Genomic DNA, 12,017 nt, shown 5'->3' with positions numbered 1-12,017 from the left:
AGTATGTAACCTGAAGCGTCTGTAACCTGAAGTGTCTGTAAACCCGAGGTACCACTGTATGCACCATATATTTTGTCAGATCGATGCTTCGCTAGGCTTGGCCAGTGGTGACTTACAACACAGAAGAATATTGGAAGCTACCTTAAAAAAGGTCCAATTATTAGAACATATTATGAAGACTACAAAAATTATGTAACTTATCATCAGTTTGTCTGTTTGTGTATTTGTCTGTCTGTCTGATTGTTGGTGGGGTTTGTTTTTGGTATGTATGTTGTCAATGTTATTATGAAAATCAATAAAAAAGGTCCAATTATTTTTCAATATCTTTTTCAACAATCTTGATGTAAAAATATCCACAAAGATAATAGGTAACATTTTAAACAATTACTGGTACCTTCAATGCTCTCCAAAGAATTGGTTGATAAAGTCTATAAACAACTTCTTCAACTCCCTGACGACATTTGTTTTGTTTGTGGAAATAGATCAGCAACTGACAAAATGAAAATGCAAATGATGCAGGAAGTTAGTCACTTCATTTCATGGGCTATTTGAGAAATACAACTCCCTTTATCCAGTGATTAGCTTTTGCAAAATAAGAATTCCTGTTTGTGTAAGCAGAAAACCATAGATGATCTTATATGCTAGGGACAGCCAATGTGATGCCCTCCAGATGCAGGACTACAATTCCCATCATCCTTGACCACTGGTCATACTAGTTGGAGCTGACAGGACTCCAACAACATTTGGGGAGCACCATAGGTTACTGCTGTTATATGCTATGTTTAAAAAGTGTTTTGCTTATGAAGATGCTTACAGATAAATATTGGACCACATGATACGAATATTGGAAAGAATGAAGAGTGTAGACATTTCAATTAGCTACTGATAGATGCAAAAGAACCACACAACTATTTGTATGTACCCAATAGGAATTAAATGCTCATTTAGGAGCAACCCTGCCTCCCATCATAGCGATGGCAGGTGATGGACAGGTGGGCAGCCCCACGTACCCATCAAAAAGGGCCCACCCAAGAGTGGGCAAGTTCAGGATCTGGCCTGCCAGTTGGATCCTATTCACCACCCCCAAAGTAGTCTGGCTAAGGTTAAACTGAGGTTTCAGAAAATGTAACAATGCTGAGTGTCAAACTTTTGTGACACACAATAATTGGAAGATACTTTTCAAATTAAATCATTTGTTATTGTATGGTTAGAGCAGAGTGGTGACACACTTTTTAAACATGCATCATTTTGCAACACAGTAATGCAGTTTTACTAGCAAACTGGAGTTTAACTAACCCCTTTCCAGCCACAGGAGGAGCATTTGCATGACATACCTGCACACTGCAGCCGACACACTATCGTGTTACAACACACCGTTTGGAAAGCTCTGGGTTAGAGGGCTGGATTAAGACTGGGGAAACCTAGATTCAAATTCTCACTCAGCCATGAGGCTCAGCAAGTAATGGGCCAGTTGCAATAGGAGGATTTGCACCATCATCCCATGGCTTATAAACCAGTGTATGATCATTTGTGAATCAAGAGCTCTCTATGCATAATCTACTTTACATGGATGTTGCGAGTACGAGAGGGTAGAACTATGCATGCTGCCTTGAGCTCCTTCTAGGAAAGGCAGAATATAAATGCACCAAACAAATATTATCATTAACTACTGGGGTCCTCAATGCTGGAGAAGTTTTTCTAAAAGACAGCTTGCCAATTACCATCAGTGTTCTCCTGCTGTTTACAGCTTCAGGAGAGCACAATACGTGTTCTGGGGGATCACCCTGCAAGGCAAAAGTGAAGCCCAGCCAGGCCTTCATTTGTGTACATTGAGTATGCATCCTAAAAGACACCCAAGGCACTGAGCAATGTGTGAGCTTCCTATGGCAGATTCACAGGAATTTCTCTGTGGAAAGGGAAAAGATAGGAATTCTGAAAGCCACTGGTTTAACATGAATATCAACGCACCTCTCGCACTTTAGAGTTTAATGGAGAGTTCCTGGGGAGGTGAATTGCTTGATGCATGAAATCCTGAATGCAGCTATGTTCAATCACCTAAAATAAGAACAAATACACATCCTCATCCATATGAAAAATTAGGGCTAAGTTATTGAAGCAACTGCGCTTGACTTCTAACTTGTCTCTGAGCCAAATTCTAAATGCCCGTGTTGTCTTCAAAACCTATTACAGTTTGAGGCCAGTATATCTGAAAGACATGCTTTCTCCTGCACAGGTATAGCGAAAAGACAAAAAGACAGTCACGGGATATAGTAACCAAAGAACAAAAGTACAAAGACTCAGCCGTGACAATCCCTGAAACGAGATGGAGATGTTGTGAAGATATAAACCAAACTAAACTAAACTCAAATTCAAAAAATCGGGGTGAGGGCCCCTAAACAGCTATATATGGAATTAAACAAAAATATATCCAACTAAAATGAAAAACTCTCAGAACGAAAACCCTAACGAGATGCCGGCTCTTTTCTCGTTTCACTGGATGTAGTCTGTTTCCTCAGAGGGAAATTAATTATAGAGACTGTAGGACGCTGAACAAAGCTATCAAAGCTGCAAAAAACCAACTATCAAAGCTGCAAAAAACAAATGAAGGAATAAAGAGCAGTAGGGGGAAATTACTCCCAAACTATTTAATGTTAGTTGAACCAAGGTTAGCTAACCTAAAACAGTGCTGATAACAAGACTCATTACTTTGAAAAAATGAAGCCACACGGGCTCCTACAACAAGCTGCTACAGATACATGATTAAGACTGCTGTTTAGGGGCCCTCACCCCGACTTTTTGAATTTGAGTTTAGTTTAGTTTGGTTTATATCTTCACAACATCTCCATCTCATTTCAGTGATTGTCACGGCTGAGTCTTTGTACTTTTGTTCTTTGGTTTCTCCTGCACAGGGGCAACTGCCTACCAAGATCTTCAACCAAGGCCATCCTATGTGTCTTAGGGCCAGAAGTACATTTAGTAGGGACCAAGGAGAGTGACTTTCTTGTGGCTGCACCTGCACTTTGGCACTGGCTCCTATGGGAGGCTTGCCTGGACTCCAATTTAACTGTTTTCAGTCAGGTTGCCAAAACATTCTTTACAGGAAGGCTTTGGGAATCAAAAGTGGTTTTTAATCTCTCCTACTTACTGAATTGTTTCAAACTGCTGGAGGCTGTTTGATCAAGCTGTCTTTTAATTGGCAGCTTATATTTTCTGTATTTTTATTCTGATGGCCTATTTTTTGTTATAATTGTTAATGCTATTGTGGTTTGGCACCTTGAGCTGTATTGATGAGATTATAAACCGAAATGAATATACTTACGGTGCCCCCTGGTATAATTCTCAGTGCAAACAAGCAAGACAGCACCTTCGTGCCATATATAATGTATATAAGACCTCTGGTGCATCTACTCTGCCAGCTAGTTATGCACAAGCCAAGCTAGCTTACAAACGCACACAGAAAATGGCCAAACGTGAGTGGCAACACAATCGCTGGCAGGCTTTGATTACTGCTTCAAAATCGCACAGATCCAGGGAATTCTGGTCTTTGATCAACAGAAGGGCGAGGAAATACCCAAGGGCAGTTATCCCTGCACCGACATGGGAATTGTTCCTGAAGAAATGCTTCTCACAGGCAGATGCTCCCTCTGCCCACCTGATGCATCTGTTTACCCACTTACCTATTTGGCCTCCCACCGATTCTGATGAAATTGCCAAGCTAATAGCTCAGCTGAAACTAGGTAAAGCCCCAGGGTCCGATCTGATCCCTGCTGAGGCCATTAAACTACACCCAAAATGGTGGGCTGGCATCTTGGCCAAAACCTTTGATGCAATCAACGCTTCCGGCCTCATCCCCAAAATATGGAAGGAGGCCATTATAGTACCAATTCACAAAAAAGGATCTCCAACAGAGCCGGAAAACTACCGTAACATCAGCCTCCTTTCAATCATAGGGAAAATCTATGCCCGTTTTTTGCTGACTAAACTATTGCGATGGGTAGATGAGACTAACCAGATTGGCCATGAACAAGCAGGGTTTAGAACTAAACGCTCTACAACCGACCATGCGATAGTTCTTTATCATCTTGCACGGAAGTACTCCTCCCCTCCCCGGGGCTACCTCTGTGCCGCCTTCTTAGACTTAAAGGCAGCCTTTGACAGCGTTCCTAGAAATATCCTATGGGAGAAACTTGCAAAACAGGGTATCGATAGAAGACTCTTATGGCTTATAAGTCAGCTCCACGAAGGTACCCTTGCCAGAGTGAGACTTACTCCTGCGGGTGACCTCACCAACTCGATACCAATAAACAAGGGAGTTCGCCAAGGATGCATACTGGCTCCCTGCCTATTTAACCTATTCATCAGCGACATGCGAGCACCTCTAGTCAACTCATCTCCAAGTACACACGCGCCCAGACTAGCGGACTACCGCTGCCCACTCCTTTTATATGCGGACGATGCGGTAATTCTATCTTACTCACGTGTTGGACTAACCAGGGCCTTGAAGATCTTTGCCACGTATTGTCAACTCAACCAATTAACTATTAACCATGCTAAATCCAAGATTCTGATTTTCTCCAGAAGTCGGAGATTATACGAATGGAAGCTTGGCGGAGCAAAAATAGAGCAAGTTCTAAAATTCCAATATCTAGGAGTTATTTTTCAATACAATCTGGGGTGGAAAGCTCAAATTCAACACCTACTTAACGAGGCCAAAACTCTGTCATACGCGCTCCTCCGATTCTTTTTTTCGGATGGAGCTTTGCATGTTCCCTCAGCCCTAAAGGTGTTTAAGGCAAAAGTGGTGAGCGTGCTTGCTTATGCTGCCCCGCTTTGGGCTGCGATGACAGATCTTGCCCCTCTTGAGACGCTGCAAAATCAATTCCTACGCCGGCTCCTAATGCTCCCCCTGTGTGTAAGCAATGCAGCCATTCGCCTAGAATTGAAGATTGTATCCTTAGAAACTTGCCTGTGGAAGCAAGTCTTCAATTATTGGTTAACATTGTGGCATAGATTACCAAGCCACTACCTTGTCCAATGCTTATGGCGAGATGAATTCTCTAGCCTTTGGACTAGTAGAATTCATGCCAAACTCCTGAGTTATGGAATCTCTCCTTCAGATTCCCTAAAATTAGATCAAACTACTGCTCAAAGACTGATCCGCCAAAGACTGGATGACATCGATCTACAGCGAAATTATATGCTGGGGGGAGGTGTTTGTTCGCCCCAGAACATTGGTATCACCTTAACTTACTGCGTTCCATCATACCTCTCCTCCCTTTCGACTGTTGTCCATAGACTGGCCTTCACCAAAGCGAGGTTCAATGTTTTTCCCTCCAATGTCCTGAGACATAGATTCTCAAAGGGCCAAGCCTCCGCCATGTGCGAATGTGATGAGACACTGGAGTCTCTCCAGCACATTATGTTCGCTTGCCCCTTGTTCAACGTGCCACGGGCAAATTTGCTGGGATCAATCATACAGAAACTAGAGGGCACCCCACCAGAATTCCACCTTGCCCAAATCTTGCAGGATAAGGACGCTCATACGACCCTGAAAGTGGCAAGGTTCCTGGTCGCTGTCCTTACCCAAAAGCGACGCCAAGGAGCACTACAAGCTAGCTAAGACTTAGTTTGCCATTCTATTTTATTGTATTTTATTGTTACTGTGGGGTTTTAGCGGCTGTTGTTCCCACTTGCACAAACTGTTTTCTATGTGTTTTTTATTTGTATGGGCCTATGGCCGTAAATAAAATAAAATTCTCAAAGAGCCTAGTTTCCCAGTGTCTTGCTCCCTGCAGAAGTAGTTCCATCCAACTGCTGTCTGCCTGTGAATGGAGCTAATGCAAACAGAGCTTAGGTCACTGAGTCTTCACGTGAATTGTCTAGTGAAGATAATGAATGCTGTACCAGTCCTCCGGAAAATAACTGCTCCTCCACAAAGAAAGACTAACTACTTAGCATAGAAGATCCATACACCTCTTGGATATGTCAGTATCAGTGCTTATTTACAACTGATCTTTCTGCTAAGTGTTTAGTAAAGGCGGCCTTTCACCTCGCTTGCTTGTAGTTGTGATATGTGTACACAATCTGGTTGCCTCTACCTACATTGGCTTCAAGATTTAGAGTGCCAACACATTTAAGAGCAAAGACAAGTAGCAACTTTGAAACAATATACCTCCAGTATATTCCCTGAAGCCTTCTTCCAGGCTCTGAAATAAACCTCAGCAATGTGTGTCATCAGGGACCTGCATTAGTAAATGAAGATATAATTAAGATTAGGAAACAGTCTAGGGCTAGTAACTATTTTAAGTTGTAACTATGTCACCATGCACTCTTGAGTCAAGACTGCACAAGCAAGATCAGTTGGTTCAAGTGATGGTTCCTTTAGAACAGACCTCACAAAATAACAGTAGAGAACATACCTTCAAGAGGCATTACCTCCACAATTCACTCAGCCCTAATCTGGCCACTCTAATAACCAACAACAGGCAAAGGGTTCTGAAACCTTCTTGTAATGGACAGAGGCAGATATTCTATAAGAAACTGAATCCTTATTATTATTACTATTATTAGCTGTATCTTGCCCAGGGCAACCCAGAGCAACATACAAACAACTAAATGAACAAAAAAGCATGCATAGATGCATTAAAACAGAGAGGAAACTGAGACATACATTTAAAACATCCCACCCCCATAGGACATAGATAGGCAAAGGTCTGGTAAGAGAAGTAAGTTTTTGCCTGGCACTTATAGATATATAATGAAGTCTTAGGATATGAATGTATTTTCCCTAATAGTTTTATGGCCACACTATATTATCTACCTATACACATTTTGGGGGATGGGGGGTGGGCATGACCACAAGCATAAAACAAAGCGGTAGCAAGTGCCTTCAGTCCAACATACCTAGGAAAACACAACAGCTGATTTTTAACAGTCCCATGTATCATTTTAATGAAGTTCACGTTCCATGTGAAAAGAAAACTCAGGAATCTTCTCCCCTGAAAGAGATGTAAGGCAAGGCAACTTCACAAATAGCCAAATGGGCTTTTTAATATTCACAACTAAGTAATGTGACATTTATAATAATAATAATAATAATAATAATAATAATAATAATAATAATAATAATAATTTGTTTGTACCCCCACCCATCTGGCTGGGTCCCCCCCAGCCACTCTGGGCGGCTTCCAACAAATATTAAAATACATGAAAATATCACAGATTAAAAACGTCCCTAAACAGGGCTGCCTTCAGGTATTTGTTTATCTCCTTGACCTCTGATGGGAGGGCGTTCCACAGGCGGGTGCCACTACCGAGAAGGCCCTCTGCCTGGTTCCCTGTAGCTTTGCTTCTTGCAGTGAGGGAACCGCCAGAAGGCCCTTGGCGTTGGATCTCAGTGTCCGGGCTGAACAATGGGGGTGGAGACGCTCCTTCAGGTATACAGGACCGGGGCCGTTCAGGGCTTTAAAGGTCAGCACCAACACTTTGAATTGTGCTCGGAAACGTACTGGGAGCCAATGTAGATCTCTCAGGATGGGTGTTATGTGGTCCCGGTGGCCACTCCCAGTCACCAGTCTAGCTGCCGCATTCTGGATTAATTGCAGTTTCCAGGTCACCTTCAAAGGTAGCCCCACATAGAGCGCATTGCAGTAGTCCAAGCGGGAGATAACTAGAGCATGTACCACTTTGGCGAGACTGTCTGCGGGCAGGTAGGGTCTCAGTCTGCGTACCAGATGGAGCTGGTAGACAGCCGCCCTGGACACAGAATTAACCTGCGCCTCCATGGACAGCTGTGAGTCCAAAATGACTCCCAGGCTGCGCACCTGGTCCTTCATGGGCACAGTTACCCCATTCAGGACCAGGGAGTCCCCCACACCCACCCGCCCCCTGTCCCCCTAAAACAGTACTTCTGTCTTGCAAGGATTCAACCTCAATCTGTTAGCCACCATCCATCCTCCAACCGCCTCCAGGCACTCACACAGGACCTTCACCACCTTCACTGGTTCTGATTTGAAAGAGAGGTAGAGCTAGGTATCATCCGCATACTGATGAACCCCCAGCCCAAACCCCCTGATGATCTCTCCCAGCGGCTTCATATAGGTATTAAAAAGCATGGGGGAGAGGACGGAACCCTGGGGCACCACACAAGTGAGAGCCCGGGGTCTGAACACTCATCCCCCACCACCACTTTCTGAACACGGCCCAGGAGGAAGAAGTAAATTCATAGGATTTACGGCTATAATATACTATATTGATGGGATTACACTGCACAACATGTATTCAAGGCAGCTAACAAAAGACTTAAAATATTAAAGCAGCAGAACACACAATTGAAACCAAGTTCTTTAAAAGCAACAAAACCCACACACAGCATAAGTAATCCTGGGGTAGGAAACCTGCAGCCCTCCAGATGGTTTTGGACTTTAGCCGTCAGCTGATAGGAGCTGGAGGCCAATACCATATGGAGGGTGACAGGTCCACTTCTCCAGTATGTTTGACCAGAAAAACCCTTCCAAAACCCAGTACATCTGTAGCCAAACAAGCAAAAGAACTCCCATCCCCCCCCAAAAAACATTGAAACAAGTAGGTCTTAACTATTTTCTTCAAAGAATGGGGTAGAAGGCAAGTAAATATCCTGCATTCATCAGGTTGCTGAACATACATACCTTGTGAGAAAATCTTAATTCTATGCTCCCCCTCCCTAAGACTTGTTTTATTTTTTGTAGGCATCAACTTATCACCCAATAATTTAAAAAAGTGAGAAAATATATTTAGAAAAAGCACACTTACCTCTTCTTTTTTAATATGGCCAATACTCATAAAGCACTGGAGTAATAAATCTTTCACTTCATTACTCTCCTCTGAGTCATAATCAAAACACAGTAAAGCCTGGTGAAGATGCCATAGACGGACTATATCCACACCCTAGGGGAGATGCACAATTGCATTTGTGTGTGAGGATTATGAGGTGAGAGACATCTTTCAGTCATGCAATATGCACCAAAGTACTGGAGCTTACAGTATCAATTAGCTCAAACACAAATTAATTACAAGTTTCTTACTCTATAATATTTTTGCAAGAAAAAATATTGCCATGCTGCAGTTCACATGATCGTGTACTGGTGGCCACACAAACTGCAACGTGGCAAAAGAAAAACAGGCAGGCAGATGAGCAAGTGAGCAAATGGCATGGGTGGTGGGAGGCCCAGACAAGCTGCAAAAGAACAGCCAGGACAGATCCCCAGCAACTGCCCTACTTTGCTGTTGCCATGCACCCGACACTGACATCACTCTTTCAGTTTCAGCAGTGTCAGAGGCCAAGGAGGAACTAAGTGGCAAGATAGCAGATGGTTGCTGGGGAGTTGTTTCAGTAGACAAGCAGCCTCAGGTGAGTAGGAAGTGAGTATGAGCAGGTGGATCAGTGCCGGACATGCTTTGCAAGCCTTCCCACTCTCCATATCACTGCTACTGGTTCCTACAGGAGTGTGGGAAGGCTTGCAAAGGCCACCCAACACTGATCCGTCTGACCCATTTCCAGCTGAGATAGGTAATCTGGATTAATGCAGCCTATTGAAGTATGATCTTCTCTTGAGTAGCCTGGAAGATTGGGCAGAGGGGTAAAGCTGTTTCTGGATAGCCCTGACATACAGAGCAGAGAAGCTATCCTGAAGCTTTAGCATGGACATAGTGAAAGGTTAAATTAAACATTGGCATGCATCTTAGGGGGTATGTTTGGGTCTGAAGGTACTTCAAGGGGACAGGGAAGTGTGGGGTGAGTAGCTGGGGACGGCAAGTGGAGCGAGCAAGGGTAGAAGCCCCCAGTGTATATAAACATGACTTAACTTATTAAATATATAAAGCATACCGCAACAATTTTCTTTTCAAGACTCTTTTTCAGAAGCATGATGAAAGCACTTTTCCCAAACTCTTCTTTTCCTTCAAGTCCCTTCTCCCACCATCGCTCACATAGGCATTGGATGGCTCCCAGCAGAGATTTTTCAGAGTCAGGTAATGTGTAAAGAATGCCTGCAACAAAATCATAACAAGCACACTTAAATTTATGTGTCAAAAAGTGACTGCTAGCCATCTTAAAATGCTTCAAGAAACGTAACTCAAAGCTGATTTCCTTATGTTGCTGTACAAAATGCCAGCCACAAGACAGCTGTCTTTCGGAAAAATTGTTTTACTGCCAAACTCAGTATGCAAACTCAGTAACTGTATCCTTGTCATTTCAATTTCTTGGGAAAATTTGATGTGACCTTAGGAGCAGTTAACCACTGCATACATAATTTTGTAAAACATAAACAGATAAACCAGGGGGACCCAAATTGGATTGGGTCCATAGTCTGGGTGGCTTTAACTATTTCTCCCATGGTCCCATTGAAAATCAGGGGAGCTAGGTGCCTCATATTTGCAATGGCATCAAAGCTTCTATTGGTCCCAGCAGGCACTCTCTATTGTGAATGGATTATGGGGGAGGGACCATTCTGGTCGGGATGGTAGTACAAGGCCCTCCGTTCTCCCTCCACAGCATATAGAAATATAGTGATTCCTATGAGATGTGTATGACTAAACAGGGGATGGACCACACTTAGGTTTAAGCACAACTTTGGATGAATTTGTGTTTTGACCAAGGTTATAGTTTTGTTTCAATAAGTTCATTACAGTCGTTTTACAGTCTGAAACCCACATCAAGTGTACTTGAAGCTTGTAAAGCACTTACGCCCACTTGCTAAGCTATAAGCATATCAATAGATACAATATTTACACCAACATTTTAGGTTACTACTTTGTTGCTATGCAAACCAGTGAATCTATTGAGATAAGTGGTTATATGACATGTAATATGGTTTTCAAAATATGCCATAAAGGAACAATAATAGCTAAAGAAAAGATGGGTTTTAAATGTTCAAGGAACATGCAATTGTATGAAGAAAGCCATAAGCCAGCAGGTTTAAATTACTTCCACTTCCAGAAGTGGCATTCCTATTATTTTAAATATTTGCTTGTTAACTCAAAGGATGTTTAGCACATTATCAATACAGTGGTACCTCGGGTTAAGAGCTTAATTCGTTCTGGAGGTCCGTTCTTAACCTGAAACTGTTCTTAACCTGAGGTACCACTTTAGCTAATGGGGCCTCCTGCTGCCGCCGCACGATTTCTGTTCTCATCCTGAAGCAAAGTTCTTAACCTGAGGTACTATTTCTGAGTTAGCGGAGTCTGTAACCCGAGGTACCACTGTATACCAAAGATCCCAATATGCCGAGATAAACTGAAATACATACCATTTAATATCAGTGCACATTCTAAAAGAGCTTTGAAGTCTACATTTTCATCTACTGTGGGTATGGAAGTAGTAACTACAGTGGCAACACCTTGGATGACAGCTGTGGTTTCTTCCTAAAAGTGAGAGAGGTACACTTACTTAACAAGGCTATGAAGTTACCGGTAAACTACAACATCAGGCCACAATTATTCAAGAAAGGCTGAAAGCAGTATGATTTGGCTTAATATTAGCTGGAATAAAATCCTTTGCTGAAAGGTATTTAAATATGTCCTCCCTTTATTAAATGCAGGTACTAATTTATTTATTTTTTACTAGGCAGTATTTACAATTATGGTAGAGCAGCACTGCTGTGATTCCCCATTAAAACCTATTGTGAGAGTAAGTGTCTTTCCAAACATCATGAACGTGATCTAGCCAGTCAAGCACTTTCCAGCAGAAAATATTTAAACACATGTTAAGCTCTCTCACTGAAATTAACAGGACACAGATTTTTGCATGTCTTTTTCTCCTCCTTGCAGTATATTTTTGTTTCCTTGTCCTTTTCAGGATCTGCCACTGTTCAACTTTTGAGGTTTAGAAAACAAAAACAAAGCAAGTAAAAAACTTTGTACCAGTTTGTAAGTAGCAACTAGTTACAAACAGGTTTTACAACAACATCCGATCAACTGATGCGAATTCATATTCATGATGCAGAATATAAGCTTTGAAGTAACACAGTACTCTTCCTTAA

The 12,017-nt window shown here is 42.4% G+C and overlaps 1 protein-coding gene across 3 annotated transcripts in view; it reads right to left on the bottom strand.

Moving 5' to 3' along the window:
- The window catches only part of NCAPG2 (non-SMC condensin II complex subunit G2), a 57,847-nt gene that overhangs the window by 25,972 nt on the left and 19,858 nt on the right, over nucleotides 1-12,017 (bottom strand). For 2 of the 3 annotated variants that reach the window (XM_033165120.1, XM_033165119.1), the window contains exons 1-7: nucleotides 11,286-11,420; nucleotides 9,866-10,026; nucleotides 8,791-8,925; nucleotides 6,904-6,998; nucleotides 6,173-6,242; nucleotides 1,969-2,055; nucleotides 395-490 (exon numbers count right to left, since the gene is read on the bottom strand). The exons of the other annotated variant lie outside the window; for it this stretch is intronic. In XM_033165120.1, coding sequence (XP_033021011.1) covers nucleotides 395-490; nucleotides 1,969-2,055; nucleotides 6,173-6,242; nucleotides 6,904-6,998; nucleotides 8,791-8,925; nucleotides 9,866-9,904 — 522 coding nt within the window. In that variant the 5' untranslated portion in view covers nucleotides 9,905-10,026; nucleotides 11,286-11,420. Of the gene's footprint in view, nucleotides 1-394; nucleotides 491-1,968; nucleotides 2,056-6,172; nucleotides 6,243-6,903; nucleotides 6,999-8,790; nucleotides 8,926-9,865; nucleotides 10,027-11,285; nucleotides 11,421-12,017 lie in introns of those variants that run through there. 3 annotated transcript variants of the gene reach the window in all.

The sequence above is a fragment of the Lacerta agilis genome, chromosome 12 (assembly GCF_009819535.1).
Source record: "Lacerta agilis isolate rLacAgi1 chromosome 12, rLacAgi1.pri, whole genome shotgun sequence".
NCBI classification, from domain to species: domain Eukaryota; kingdom Metazoa; phylum Chordata; class Lepidosauria; order Squamata; family Lacertidae; genus Lacerta; species Lacerta agilis.
Note: the sequence above shows the minus strand (reverse complement) of the source record. Positions and strands in the feature narration are given on the sequence as shown.